The 15,364-nt window shown below is 38.3% G+C and overlaps 2 protein-coding genes across 5 annotated transcripts in view; one reads left to right on the forward strand and one right to left on the reverse strand.

Annotated features, from left to right (window-relative positions):
• LRBA (LPS responsive beige-like anchor protein) overlaps nucleotides 1-15,364 on the reverse strand; it is a 791,030-nt gene that overhangs the window by 266,657 nt on the left and 509,009 nt on the right. For all 4 annotated transcript variants that reach the window (XM_087866503.1, XM_045798851.2, XM_045798849.2 and 1 more), the window contains one exon: nucleotides 13,242-13,378. In XM_087866503.1, the coding sequence (XP_087722629.1) occupies nucleotides 13,242-13,378 (137 nt within the window). The remainder of the gene's footprint in view (nucleotides 1-13,241; nucleotides 13,379-15,364) is intronic.
• MAB21L2 (mab-21 like 2) lies at nucleotides 8,162-9,802 on the forward strand. The gene has a single exon (XM_045798853.2). The coding sequence runs from the start codon at nucleotides 8,162-8,164 to the stop codon at nucleotides 9,239-9,241; it is 1,080 nt and encodes a 359-aa protein (XP_045654809.1). The 3' UTR covers nucleotides 9,242-9,802.

The raw sequence follows: 15,364 nt of genomic DNA on the forward strand, positions 1-15,364 counted from the left end.
GTCCTTTGTGTGTACCTATCTGATAGCAAAGTGAAAGGGCATGGATAGTGTCTGGTCCCAGCAAGCAAATCATTTGGAAACAGTCATAGCCATAGATCAAAGATTTTTCACTCTATCCAGGCTGATTTAAACCTATCAACCCAGGTTTTGTCTTCAGACAAAACCAGTCAGAAAATAAAAGAATGACTCTTTAGGATCCAAAGATAATAAGGGAAGATAGAAAGGGAAAATTCAGAAAAGAAACAGGCTGGCAGAACCTTGATATACATAGGCCAAGACAGCTGTTTTATATCCTAGCTTGATTTCACATGGTTAAAGGAAAAGTTTCCATTCCTTAGATCATCAAATATTATTTCATTTATACTACACAGATGTCTTCTATACGTAGATTGGAGCCAACGAAGAATTTTTGTTGTTGTTGTTTAACCACTACAAGGAATCAGAGAGACCTCTCAGCACATCACTTTTACTCTAATTCACAATGTTTGAGCAAAGGAACAGCCTAGATTTTTAACATTTCCATTAAAAATAATACAAAGTCCATTAAAAATTTCCTGTAATCATAGCAAAAGAATGATGTCAAATTACCTCTATTAGTAATAATGTAGATGGAGTGCTATAGAACCAATATATTTTAAAATAAACTAAGATGTTTAAAAAGGCTAGTTTTCCTACAGTATAATACAAAACTATCCATATGATATGCTTAACTGATAACTTTAAACACAGGTCCACAAAATGTCTCATATGACCTGAAAGAAATACAGAACACAATGCCAAGTCTTACATTCTGAACTAAGTACAGCTCAGGACTAGCATAATCTACATCCCTAATCTCAATCATCTGTTACAGAAATGTCTGGCACTGATCACAAGGGAAAATAGGAATGGGAATGGGGATGGCTCTAAGATCCCAAGAAACATATTCTATATGGAGTCTGTAGTATTATGTTATTAAACAAAGGGTTTAATAACACCTTTTTTAAACCATAAAATTTAATGTCTTGAATCAAATGGAAATCAAAAGTTTTGATTTATTTAGCATCAAGTTCAATATTGACTAATCCTGATTTTCCTATCTTTTGGAATTGATATTAAAAAATACCCAGACACAAATAATAATCCACAAACTATATAATCATTCCTTAAATAGTTAAGAGCTGGTTCTACTAAAAGTACCCTCTCATTTGTGATTATAGTGCATTATGAAAGCCAAAGTTATTTGAAAGGTGAAATTTAATATTTACATCATAGTATATTAGCAAGTTCAAATTGTTAAAAAGGAAGGAAGAAAGGAAGGAAGAAGGACAGGACAGGATCTTATTTATTCTAACTTTTCAGAACCTGTTTACTATATATGGAAATAAGAGAATGTAATTACTACAACCCAAAAATGTATACACTTAAAATGAGAAAAAGCTAAATAAGTTATTGGTAAGACCAAATGATATCTCCCAACATAAGTAAGAATACATAAGTTCAATGAAACACCTTCGGAGAGATGCCTGCTAAATCAACTTGGACTTTCTTAATATTTCATATCCTTGCTCAATAATACAATAGTATTTACTTTTCAGTTAGGCTAAAAGCTGCTTACTTCCATTTTCCTGAGTACAATTTCTTTGCTCTATCTTTATACATCTTGGTGAGATAAAATTATGTATAGCTTAATAAGGTACTCATATATACAACTGTTATTCAACTTGGGGGAAAACATGAACATATACTGTACTCTTCAATTTTCTCATCCTACAAAATAATACAAGAATTAGACTTGTAAAAGATGTAAAAGTATAAACAACATCTCTAATCATATATATATTACCCAAGGTTACCCAACCAAATTCAAAAGGCCCACAGCACAATGTAAAAGATTTATTTTTTATACATTTTTTAATACACTTCAATAGGCTTATTATGCAAAAATTAAAGCTATTGCCTTTACCTGACAGAACATTATCTTAAGTTCAAACTGTATAAATGAGAACGATAACCTTGGGTTACCAATCAAAGAGATTACAAGGTTTTGGTTTTTTGCTTTTTTTAAAGCTATTTTGTAAGAGGAAAAAACAACAACAACTTGGGTCAGCAGCATGACTGATATTTTAAAACAGGTACTACAGTGAACTGTTCAAAGAAAACATTCAATTACTGGTTATTCTCTAGATTGATTCCAGAATAGCAATTATTGATAGTTTAGAAACAATGTCTATGATACCTCAGTTTTGGAAATCAGCTAATTTCACAGAGCGCAAAAGAGAATGTGGTTTTACTTTGACTTTTAATAGAACCTAGATACTATAATCCTGATAATTGTTTTTAAAAGCTTTTTAAAATAATTACTTCAATAAAATTTCATCAACTAATAAACAAATTGTGTTTGGGTTATTCACTTTTCTTTCTGTCTTTACTAGAATCGTTTTTAAATTCAGGCAACTTAATAGTTGTTTATTTCCCCATTTACATTTTGACCAAAAATTGTTTTTCCTTTAAAAAAAAAGCAAGCATTTTTATAAATACATTGAAAGACTAAGTATGTAAGAACCCAAAAATTTAACAACTGCATAGATGTTTCAAAATTAGATTTTAAAGGATGAGAGTATACACACACAAACATGAGGTCCTTTGTTTTCCAAAAAGTATAAATCCTTCAGAAAGTTTTTTTTTTAAAGTCAATAATCTGATTATTTTTTAAATATTTCTGAAATGTTTTCCTGGAAAACAAAATTATATAATCTAAAATCTGTATACTCTTTCGTAAAGATTATTACCATACTATATGTTACGTCTATAGAGAATTAAAAAATGACTATCTTTTAAGTCTCAGTGATACGATAAAATAAAAAATACACCAAAGTGTAACTCAGTAAACACATTTCTAAGTAAAGAGCAGCAAAAAATAAAACAGTTTAGGGATTCTGTATTCTCTGGAAATGTAAACAGGATTATATCTGTCAGATGTACAGAAGCTCTGACTTCAGCCATTAGTTTGGTTTTGCTCCTGAGAAACACAACATGAACTACTGAATCATTTCTTTTCAAATCCATACATTCCCTGAAGCAGTTCAAGCTTCATCAGCAGTGCAGGAATGTTTTAAAATGACAGGCAAAGAGCATTAGTTCTCTTTTTTCTCTCATACTGTTTTCCTATAAATGGAAGACAGGGTTCTTTTCTTAAAGCACTTAAGCTGAGACTGTTTAAGTCAATTGCTGTAGGAAAATACGACTGAATTTTCTATGCAAGAAAGTATCACGACTGGATGGTTTATTTCTTTTCAAGAAAAACTTTGAGAAAATCAAATATTGTATAACTATCTTAGAATAACATAAAATTAGCATTCTATTAATTGCCCATTATTTTTCAGTTATAAATATTTTCAATGTAAGTATTCTGCCAACACAAACGTTATTTTAGCACCAAATAATACCGAGTTTTGCTTCTAATGTTAAATATAAAAAGGCCCTCAAATTAAGATACACCAATTTTATTTTGAAAAACTTATTTGTATAAATAGTTAAATTTTATTTCCAAATTTCTGTACTCATAAGCATTTCACTGCAAGAGGAAATTCAATTAATAATTAAATGTTTATTTGCTCATGATCAATTAAAAAGAGGACATAATATATAATCTGGCTATTCTTCTGGAGCTTAAACATTCACTTTTTCCCAAAACTAGCAAACTAATTGCTATAACTTGACTCAATTTTATTTTAAGGAAATGGGAAATTTTAAGGCTAAAGTTTCAACATATACATTTTAGTTTATAGTAACTAAAAACACCCCCACCTTAGTATTATCGTGCCCATTCTCATAAAATGCTTCTAAAGTAATGATGGTGGAGGTAAAGACTAGAGAAGTCTGAAGGTTGTTATGGACTACACGAAATCCAAAACAAAAAAATTCAAATCACACCCTGAATATCCTCCTCCTCTTTTTAGGAATGTCTGTAGCTAGCCCAACATCACAGGTCTGGGCAGAAGCATGCTGATGTTGGCACTGCCTAAACCAAACAAACAAGATGTTTAACAGTCAAATAAAATGTCCTGCAGCCTCCCTAATGAATTTGTCAAGGACCATCAGATTTCTCTCCCCCTCTTTTGCCTCATTAACTCAAGTATGATGAGACGGATTATAACAAGAGAATACAGATCAATCGGTCTGAAGACTTGAAGTGGCTTTTAGCCTCTAGAGTTTCTTTCTCTCACTTGGTATCCTTTAATAGAATACGGTATCTCCTGCAGAAGGGGCTGCCACTTCGTTTTAATACACCATCAAGGAGCTGCTGATGGACTTCTATACTAACATACATAAAAGCAGAGGTGACAGGGGCTCTTCAATTACAGCCTCCTCGGATACCGTTTCCCCCTTCAATTATTCAACCAGAGGAAGAGCGGATCCGCAAACACACAGCTGAAGCAGCTCTTAGAGCAGAAGCAGCCAGAGTGAGTTGAGGTGGGGGAGGGGGGAGGAAGGGAACTAGCAAGAGCGAGCATTATTTGCTGGAAGTGTTTAAGTTTATTGCTCGAATGATGTTTCTAATTAGTACCACGGCAATAAATTAAAGTCGCCTTTGTTTAACTGATTTATTATTTACTACAGCATCTACCTTAGACAGAGTAAATTGGTAATGAATTGTTTTTAAATCAAAACATTTGTAACGTTTTATCATCCCTCAGCCTCTGTATGTAAAAGTGGAGAAACCCAGAAACAAGAGTGCCACGAAACTTAGTCGCGTCCGACAGAGCCGGAAAAAGAGGAGGAGTGGGGTATCAGGGAGTGGTGGCGCGAAGATCCGCGTGGCCTGGGCCGCCCCACCCGAGGAGGGAGGGCACTGGGCGCCTACCCACGGACCTGGGGGAGGAGACGCCGCACTGGAGCCGGGAAGATGGACAACTGCCGTCACTCCCGGGACTTTTTGTAACACTCCCAGGAGCGTCGCGTGCGGGGCCGGTCCACGCGCAAGGCCTCCCCTGCTCGCGAACTCCACGTGAGGAAGAAGCAGCTAGCTCGAGGGTCTGGGAGGGAAAGCTCCGCACTCTCTGTCCCCGACACAAGTCTCCGCCCAGTAACGGCCCTCGGGAGAAGCTGCAACGGATCCTCTCGCGGCTGGTCGCACAACTCTGCAGCAAAGTGCCCCTCCAATCCAGTAATATTTCCCCGAGCGCCAGTGTGACCTCGAGAGCATTAGCCGGGTTACCTACAGAGTCTGGGCTTCGCACGCGAGCGAACCCCGAAGATGCCGAGGCTCTGCTCTATCCTTCGCCGCCAAGCATTCCGAGATGCAAGCTGCGCCCCCAGCAAGGCTGGAGCCTGAAGCCGCCCCAAGTCTCTGCCACAGTGGGAGAAGTTGACTAAAGCTCTGCACCCCAGACTTTGGTGAATGCTTACTTCCGACTGTTCTTCCCCACTACTGGCTACTGAAGACATATCCTACACAAAATCCGACTTCATTTTTGAAAAGCCAACCAGTTCTTTAGAAAGGGACTTATGTCAAAGAGAATGAGGGGGTGACAAGGCACCAGTGGTCCGCTCCAGACATCTAAGAAAGAACCAAGAGATCCAAGTATCTGACATCAAGTACATGGAGAGAAATAAACTTTCCTTATGCAACTGAATCCAGGTTCACCTGGTCCAGCTTTTAAGAGGGCACCTCGAGCCCTCCCAAGGGGTTTTGCAAAAGCCGCATGCACACCGGTTTTGCAAAGGGAAGTCTTTGCCCAAATGGCTTCATAGATTTTTATTTCTTACGTCATTATCAGAGAATATAATGTCCAAAATCTAACTAAAAATAATTCCATCTACTTGATTTGTCTTAAAAAGATTCAGCATCCAGACACCTGAGGTTCAAACATAAACCCTCAATACTAAGCAAATCAAAAACACTGTTACAGCTTCTTTCATCCAAAAGTAGGGAAAGGCTACAAGGGGTACAGCTTGAAAGTATAATACATATACTAAAAGCACATGCACGAGTTTCACTGAAATGCCAAGGGAGGAGTGAAGCCATCTGTGTAATCGATAACAGGATAGTTATAGATTTTTGCAGCAGTGAAGTCTTTTAAAAGCAACAGTCAATTATGAAAATAAAATCATTTTACAAGTGAATCTCTGTACTGCCTCAGAGTATATTCAAAATTAGATTTACAACATTTAACATTTTAAGAAAACTTTAACTTAGGTTCACTTTTACTTCATTTTTATTGTTTAAAACAATTTTAGTCGCTCATGTTAATTTAAAAGTATATCCAACAATATTCTACCATACATAAATTTGTAGTCTTTCTCACAACTTAAACATATTTTCTCTCTAATAACTAGTCTTTTTTACAATAAATAGCATAAAATATATCTGAATCTTAATTATGAAGTAATTACAAACAAGGTGCTTGCACTATTTTTACCCTGCCCCATTTTTCAACAGCATATGGAAATTACTGAAAAGAGATTTATGGTCATAAGCCTTCACCCCATATCCACTCCACACACACACACCCCAACTGGTGCACACATACAGCAATTGCTCTGGCTCTTGGCAACAATGGGAGAGAAGGGGAAGAGAAGGGAGGAAGACTTTCCCAGAGGAGAAAATCTAGAAAAATGTAGGTTCTTTCCCAGATTCCCCCTCCTCCTGCTATTCGCCTTCAAGCAAAAGTAATTTTGTCAGAGTTTGCACCTTCTGCACAATGTTGATAGGAAAAAAAAAAAGTGAACCTTTCTCAACCACTGCTACTCTCTCGCGTTACTCCAGCCATCTCCAGGAAGTCCCTTCTATATAGACTCTCTTTCTTCCTTGCAACTGATAAGAGGAGAGGATAAAGAAGAAGGGGGTTGTAAAATGTGTGTGAACATTTGATTTCTACTATCTCCTCCTATTTTCTTACTTCTCTCTTTACCCCCTTTCTTTATCAAATGCAGCGGTGGCTGCTACTGTCTGCCAAGCATGCCTGTCTTCTCTCTCGGATTGGCTAAAGCACTGACAGCTCGGATAGCGATTGTAGGAACTGAAGCTCCACCCCCCTCATGATGGCCCTGGACCATTCATAAACTAAATAACTCCAGGAAACAGCAAGGCAGAGAGAGAGAGAGAGAAAGAGAGAGAGAGAGGAAGGGAAGAGAGAGGAAGAGAGAGAGAGAGGAAGAGAGAAAAGGAGGGAGGAGGGAGAGAGAAAAAGAGGGAGGGAGAGAGAAAAGGAGAGAGACGTCGGAGGGGAGGGAAAGACGACTCAGAAAGTGGAATCTGCACAAGCAACCTAAAGGGGGAGGAGAAGAAAAACCCTTGAATCCTTACAACTAAACCCCAGATGCAACGCAAGCAACGACTTCGTCACACTAAAACAGATTTTGTGAGGGCCAAAATTATAAATTACGAAGCAGAAATGAATACCAAACAACTTCCAGCGGTTTGCACCTAGAGAAAGACAAGAAGAAACCGCTGCAAACAAACAAACCCAGTCCAAACAACGCCTCCAGTAGGAAAAGAGGAAAACCGCTACAACACGACCCCCTGAGAAGAGACCAGACCATCACGCTGAGAGTGCGGGGCGTCTGCAAACCTCCAAGTGTGCCGCGGACTGAGCTGCACTTCACTGCTCTCTGGACCTTAATTACGTCCTTCACCTTCCGTTTGGGGGAGGGTGAGGAAAAAGGCACTTACCTACGCTGAGGAAGAAGTCCTACCAGCGTGGGAGAGAAGTTTAAGAATGAAACACTGAATGTTTCGCTTTTATTTTTAAATTTACTTTGGCACTTAAAAGACCTCATTTCCAGATTTTTGGGCAATCTCGGCTGCAGACATCTAAGCCTAACCTCTTGGTAACCTGAATTTTCCTCTCACCCCCTCTCCCCCCCCCTCTCTCACAAGCACATCTTTATTTTACACATCAAGCAAAAAAGTCCCAGCAGGTACTTTTCCTCTTCAAAGATTACCCTTTTTTTCCTTATTTCTGGAGAAGAAAAAAGGTTTCTAAAGAGGGGAAAGAAAGAGAAAGCCGGCTGTTTCATCAGCCGGTCAGTCCAGGTGGAAAACGAGAGTGAAAGTGGGGCTTAGGGGAAGCGCGACGCCTCTTTCGCCAGCCGCAGGGCCACCACCACTGCGTGAGCCTTGGATCCCTCAACGTATTGCGAGACGCCGGTGTATAGCCCGGACCTGTGCCCCAACATGATCGCCGCTCAGGCCAAGCTGGTTTACCAGCTCAATAAATACTACACTGAGCGCTGCCAAGCGCGCAAGGCGGCCATCGCCAAGACCATCCGAGAGGTCTGTAAGGTGGTCTCGGACGTGCTAAAGGAAGTGGAGGTACAGGAGCCTCGCTTCATCAGCTCCCTGAGCGAGATCGATGCCCGCTACGAGGGGCTGGAGGTCATCTCGCCCACGGAATTCGAGGTGGTGCTCTACCTAAACCAGATGGGCGTCTTCAACTTCGTGGACGACGGCTCCCTGCCCGGCTGCGCGGTGCTCAAACTGAGTGATGGGCGGAAGCGGAGCATGTCTCTCTGGGTCGAGTTCATCACAGCGTCCGGCTACCTCTCAGCGCGCAAGATCCGCTCACGCTTCCAGACCCTGGTGGCTCAGGCGGTGGACAAGTGCAGCTATCGGGATGTGGTCAAGATGATCGCAGACACCAGCGAGGTCAAGTTGCGCATCAGGGAGCGCTATGTGGTGCAAATCACTCCTGCGTTCAAGTGCACCGGTATCTGGCCTCGCAGTGCGGCACAGTGGCCTATGCCCCATATCCCCTGGCCCGGCCCCAATCGGGTGGCGGAGGTCAAGGCCGAAGGGTTCAACTTGCTGTCGAAGGAGTGCTACTCACTGACCGGCAAGCAGAGCTCTGCGGAGAGCGATGCCTGGGTGCTACAGTTCGGGGAGGCTGAGAACCGCCTGCTGATGGGCGGCTGCCGAAACAAGTGTCTCTCGGTGCTGAAGACGCTGCGGGACCGCCACCTGGAGCTGCCAGGCCAGCCGCTCAATAACTACCACATGAAGACGCTGCTGCTGTACGAGTGCGAGAAACACCCGCGGGAAACGGACTGGGACGAGGCGTGCCTAGGCGATCGGCTCAACGGCATCCTGCTGCAGCTCATCTCCTGCCTGCAGTGCCGCCGCTGCCCTCACTACTTTCTGCCCAACCTCGACCTTTTTCAGGGCAAGCCCCATTCGGCCCTGGAGAGCGCTGCCAAGCAGACCTGGAGGTTGGCCAGGGAAATTCTCACCAATCCCAAAAGCCTGGACAAACTATAGGGTGCTGGGGACTGCTTGAAAAGCGACACAAACGGGAATGCTCTCTTACAGACAACACCCACAACTCAGCTACAAACAACAGAAACTCCGGACACAAACTTTTACATAAGCCACCTGAAAGAAACAGGAAGCAGGCACAAGACCTTCGTTAATTACCAAGCAAACAAAAAGAGAGCAAACCAACCAACCAAACAAACAAAATCACATTCTTGCACAAAAGTGATTGTTTTTCTTCCAAACAATGTGAATTTAAAAAGTCACACAAAAGAAGCAATCGGGCTTTGCCACCACAAAATGAAACCCAAGGTACATTTTCAAATCAATGTATAATAGTTTCTCCTCTTTTCCTTCTCTCCCCTTCTCCTTTCTCCCCTCTCTCATCTTCTTCCTTTCCCTCTCCCTCTCATTTCATTTTGTTTTGGGTTGCCTGAATGTTGTCACCAAGTGAGAAAAAGTATTTAATTATATGTAAAATTTCTCTTTTAAAAAAAGTTTTGCTGATGTTAAATGTATCTCAGTGCCAATGTCAGATTGTGCCCCTCCCTTTCTTGCACCTCTACCCTCACCCTAAGCAGTCTTGTTGAAAACAGTAATAAAAATATTACTTTACATTGTAATTGACTGTGGGTTGTTCTTAAATGAAGGCAAGTGAGATCACAATTTATAATTTTACAATGTAAAGATGTGAACTTCAGGAACTAAATGCAAGAAGCTTTCACTGGAACTCTAATCCGCAAAATTTACAAATACAGCTCTTTTTGTAGATTTAACCATATAAGTCCCTCCTCCCCCAATCCTTGGAAAAGAGAAAATATTAATTTTACCCAACTATAATGTTTGTTCTGTAAATTTTTAGGTTTAAACTAACATCTTTCTTCACACTTGAAAAAAACAGATTTTTGTGTGGAAGAAAAGACTTTGGTCCTAATGTTTAAAATAGAAAAAAAAAATGATTTCACATTAAAAATTAAGAGATTTGCTTTCTTACAACATAATTTTTAAAAATCCACTCTGAGTCTGAAAAACAAAGGCAATATTCATGGACCTTTTCTCAGTAGTTAACATGATCAGTTGATACTTTCCTTTCAATTATTTGTCCTCTTCGAGCTTTAAATAATAAAAACTTGACAATTATATTAACCAAAAAAGAATAAAATAATTATAGCAATACTCTTTTTTACCCAGCAAATGGTGATATAAACAATCCAGATTCAGAAACTACCTCAATTTTTTAAGGTTTAATTATAAATGCCATAACTATGACCATTATTTGTCAAATTCCCAGAATTATTCAGAAGGTGCTTATAGGCAATTGAAACAAAAAAGGTTCTAATACCATTTTTATGACCAAAGAAAAATTGCTGTTTCAAGAATTTACATACAGGAAAAGTACATTACTCCTGCTTTTCTAAGGTTAACAATCTAATTACTAGTTTTAACACTTCATCTAAATTAACCAAGGTTTGTTTTTAATGCAAGGAAATAACTAATTAAAAATAAAATAATTAGTAAAACTGAAAGTATCCCAAAGGAACTGGTTTGTCTTATGTTGTCTTCAATATACTCCATTAGATATGCTAATAATGAGGCACAGGTACAGAAAATATGTCAGATATTACCCTTTAAGATTTAAAATTTATTCTTTGCATTAGTCCAGCTTTTGATTTATTGAAAAATCCATGAATGAGAGATGTAGACAAAAATGTTCTAAAAAGGAATTTTAAAGATCTGAGGAAGAAGTTTGTATGGAGGGATGATCAGCAGGACAGCATAGATGGATGAGAAACAAGGAAGGTACTCAGAGCTCTGATGCCTAGTTCACTTGACAAAAGAGGCTTAAGTTCTCGGATTCCCTGGTAAAAATTCCCTAGTAAAAATAGTTTTGTTTTAGAAATATAAACTTTGATCTTATCAGTTCTGAAATAATCTCTACTCTTTCAACCTACACTGTATCTTTTTCTGATCTCTTCCCGTAGATGTAAAACAAACTCACTGTAATACTAAGTGGTTCAGACAAAAATACTGATTTTTTTAATAATAAAAATGAACTATTCTCCAGGGAAAATGTTCTGATTTTTTTCGGAACATTTTCAAAGCAAGTAGTAGGTGCTCACATTTACAAAGAAATGATTTAAGGGCACAGTGTTTAGTTTAAAAGATAAAAATGACATCTTAAAATGACCTTTTTTTTTTTTTTTCTTATGCACACAAGTATTTACAGCATTAGACATTATTTCCCTCCAACTATCCCAGGAGGAAGTTTTTAAGTCCTGATAAGAACAAAAATTCCCCAAATTCAGTATTTTTTCCCTACCTTATTTAACGCAGGTATCACCAACAAAAAAAGAAAAGCACTGCCACAACACAAGTGTCCTCATTTACAAAACACCTAAAAGCACCAACATCCACACCAAATAAAAATTTCTTCCAATAACTGGCTGAAAAATTTTAAGAATATAAATTAGCAAAACTTTGATTTCTGTAACATTAGGCAGGTTGCAGGGGTACAAGACAAATGCTGCGATTAGGCTAAAAGATCTCTGTATTGCACAAGCAATAGGGGAAAAATTAATTTAATGATGTTGCACAGAATAAAATCAGAAATAAAAGTTATAACTTCTCTCAAAAGGAGTAAATAACTTTAAAGAGCCTCACGGCAAAGATTGGCAGAGATCCTAATCTTGAGAACAATTACATTAGACACCTTTAAATTACATCACATTTTAGATTCTTTGCCACATATGTCCAAAAGCATAATAGAATATTCTGAATTAGACTTCAGCCTCTCGAACATACAAAGTACCATAAGTTAGAGAATTTAAGTAATTTTGGTTACCTTCATTTCCTAAAGAAACTAAAATACAATTTCAGATAGCAGAGCCATGTAACAAAGTACGAGATTTTTCTAGTTGATGTAATTTCTCAAAGTTTTCTCTACATTGAATTAGCTGAATTATCAAGTTCAAAACAATCACTTCCAACATAGCCTTCCTTTCATACAGTCTACCAAATCTTATCTTATAAAGGCAGCAATTCTGAAACAAAATGCTAGAAACACATGTAAGACAAGAGATGATTTGTTTGTAAAGTTTTAAATAAAATTATAACATTTTCATCAGTAATTACTTTGTAATACTTCAAAATCACTAAAATTTAATAATTCACATGATTATAATACCAAAGAACTTCCTACCAATAAATTCAAAATATGTGTGGTCACACAAGCTATCAGACTATAAAATAAATAATTCCATCTTTTAAGCCATTTCTCTTCTACAGGTTGCTTATTTTGCTCATTTTAAAAGAGACTGTTTCCTATCAGAACAAATTCTGCCATTCACTTTCATGAAATAACCTAGCTTTGGCTTTATGGCTGTGCCACAAATGTTTCTTAGTAAAATAAAGTTGCCAAGGTCTGAAAAGTAATCAGAAATGTATTTTAAAGGGGAAATTACATTTTCATTTAAGAATAGGAAATTATGCAGTGCCTTGTAAAATCGACTGTAGGTAATGGGAAACAGAGGTATCTCACACACACAAGACATGCTTGCGTGCACAACAGAGTAGTAAGTCATGAGGACAAAGCAAGGAGAGTGATATATTGGTATTATATCCAGAAAATATAAAGGCTAAACAAAATAATTCCACTCTCAACCTCCCTGAATTTTGTAGCTTAATTCACCCTGGACCCTTTGCGGCAAAATTTTTTTCCGAACGATATTCCCTACGGTTCTCCCCCAACCCCGGAATGAGCTAATGATAAACTCAATTAAGTGGAAATTGTTTTTGAATCTAAATGAACTTCAATAATCTAACTAGCTGGTAAGGGAATCATAAGCTAAAGGAGATAGTTGCCTTGCATATAGGCAGAAGCAATTCAGCAAGAAATACAAACTAAATCTGTCAGAGTTTACCAATGCCAATCCTACCCAACAGCAGCCCACCATCCCATCATAAGAAAAAAATGCTTAAAAGTGAAACCCACTCCTTATCTTCTCACCTTGGGGTCGATTTTCTTGAAGTTAGAGTCCTCTTCATCCACCTCAAAATAGAGTTCGGAGGAGGTGACAGAAAGAGTGCCCTTTACTACAGCAGAGGGGGCCACAAGCTGAGCCGGTGTGCTCAGGCTGACAGGACCTGCCAAAAGCAAAAGACGAGCCACACAAGTTGGAACGACATTTTTCCAAAAATCTAATAGATTCAACCAGAAATTTTATTTTTAAATTCTCACCTCTAGCACCAAATTGTCTGCCAAATTGTCTACACTTAAAAATTCTGTCGACCCCAAATCTTCCTCTGAAAATGCAAAGTTACTAGGATTCTCATACTAAGAAGTTTATAGTAAGCAGTTAGTGATAATAGGAAACTAGGAGGCAATTATTTTACAGGGAGTCTGCAAAGCTTTGGTCTAATCTCCTGGTAAGAAGGTGGCTCTGCCTAAATAAGTCCTTCCACATTCCATTTAGAAAACAAGCCTCAGGCTATCCAACAACATGGAACAACAACCAGAAGCAAGGAAGACTCAATAGGCTTCCAAGGCCAGAGGTTAGCTTAGTTTGGCTGAAGCATGATTACAACAAAGATCACTACCTTATTAGTGAAGTGAGAAACGTTACACCATATTCTCTGATAAAGATTTTGTGCCAGGTTGACACAAAACCTCTTCTATAACAACTTTACCCAAGAAAGATTGGTAAAAATACTTCTTTTCTAAGCCTGCTTTTCCACTGTTAAATATTGTTCAATGCTTCCAAATCTAATATTAGTGTAGTTCAGGGACTCTGGGAGTAAACAGCTGGAGGGTGGGTTTCCAAGTGAATGAATTTTTATTGGAATAATCAAATCTCCACAGGGCTTATCAAAGAGACAAATCAGCCTGCTACTGAAAACAATAGATTCACTACAGATAGAAGAGCATAAAGTATATTAGAGCTAAACCTAAAATAAAGGACTAAAAATAATAATTATATTACATACATATATATATTTAGGCAGAGAGAGAAAGAGTAAGAATTTGAAATCCCGTCAATTCCTCATTATACAAATCCTATAGGTGAAGAAAACAGAAAAAGAAGATTGGCACTTATAGTTCTGAATTAATATAGTGCCTATAAACATGGTACACCTATTCAGGTAATCAATGGGTGAATAAGTGTTTCAAAATTCAGATGAATCGACATTTCCATTGATTGTTAGAAGGTGCTGGTCCTTAATCTCACATCAATCTTAATGTGTGCCAGTAGGACAATAGAAGGGATGCTCTGCGGAGATCAGAGCAGGTTTTGCCCTCTATTCCCAATGTACAAATACATTGTGTTTGCAGATGGGCAGCAGATAGCTGCAGAACAGCCATGATTTCCCAAAGCTCATCCCTATAAATGGATGAAATAAGCAGCTATGTGTTCTTTTGCTGTCTCCTTTGCCCTCTGTACATTAGCATGTAATCCTGAGAAGAAATAACATTTTTTCAATCACTCTTAGACATTCAATTACAGGGTAAGCAGACAGCTGCAGGAGCTAGGGCAGCCTAGGTCCTACAGAAGACCCCTGACAATTTCCACTTCATTTCTAACCCACACCACTTTATTAGTGTGGATTACTTCTTAATCCTATTGCCATTGTCAAGATTATATAATTAAACTCCCCTTTCACCTCTATTACTGTATGAATGTATTACTAGTAGCAAGAACAGAAGCAAAATAAAGGAGGAGGAAATGGGTAAATAGATGTGAACGAAAAGGCTAGAGAATACCACTGTCCACCTACTCTCTACGCTCAGCCCAAATCCCTTAACAATGTGCTCTAATTAATTTTATTTTACTTTCTAGAGAGGTTTATGGTCATCAGAGAAGACACCATCATCTATTTTTGCTTTTCATTATAAATCACCGCATGGTAGCACAGGTTGCAGACCTATCACTAAATGGAAAATTCCTGATGCCTTTTCTCTTAAATTAAAATTATCAAAAAAGAAGACTGTATAATTTCCACCTACGGAAATTGTAGAATCTTTCAGACTTCCCTCCTGGAGGGAGAGAGCCACAGGCATTAAAGAAAAAAAAGCCATTTAATGAATGACTAAAATTTCAGGCTAAACAAGAGAATTTTTCCCATAAGGGAAGT

The sequence above is a fragment of the Ursus americanus genome, chromosome 13 (assembly GCF_024610735.1).
Source record: "Ursus americanus isolate L20-20 chromosome 13, mUrsAme1.1.p, whole genome shotgun sequence".
NCBI classification, from domain to species: Eukaryota; Metazoa; Chordata; class Mammalia; order Carnivora; family Ursidae; genus Ursus; species Ursus americanus.

What these genes read in the sequence shown, in the direction of transcription:
- MAB21L2 (XM_045798853.2), top strand. Translation starts at nt 8,162, where the DNA reads ATGATCGCCGCTCAGGCCAAGCTGGTTTACCAGCTCAATAAATACTAC.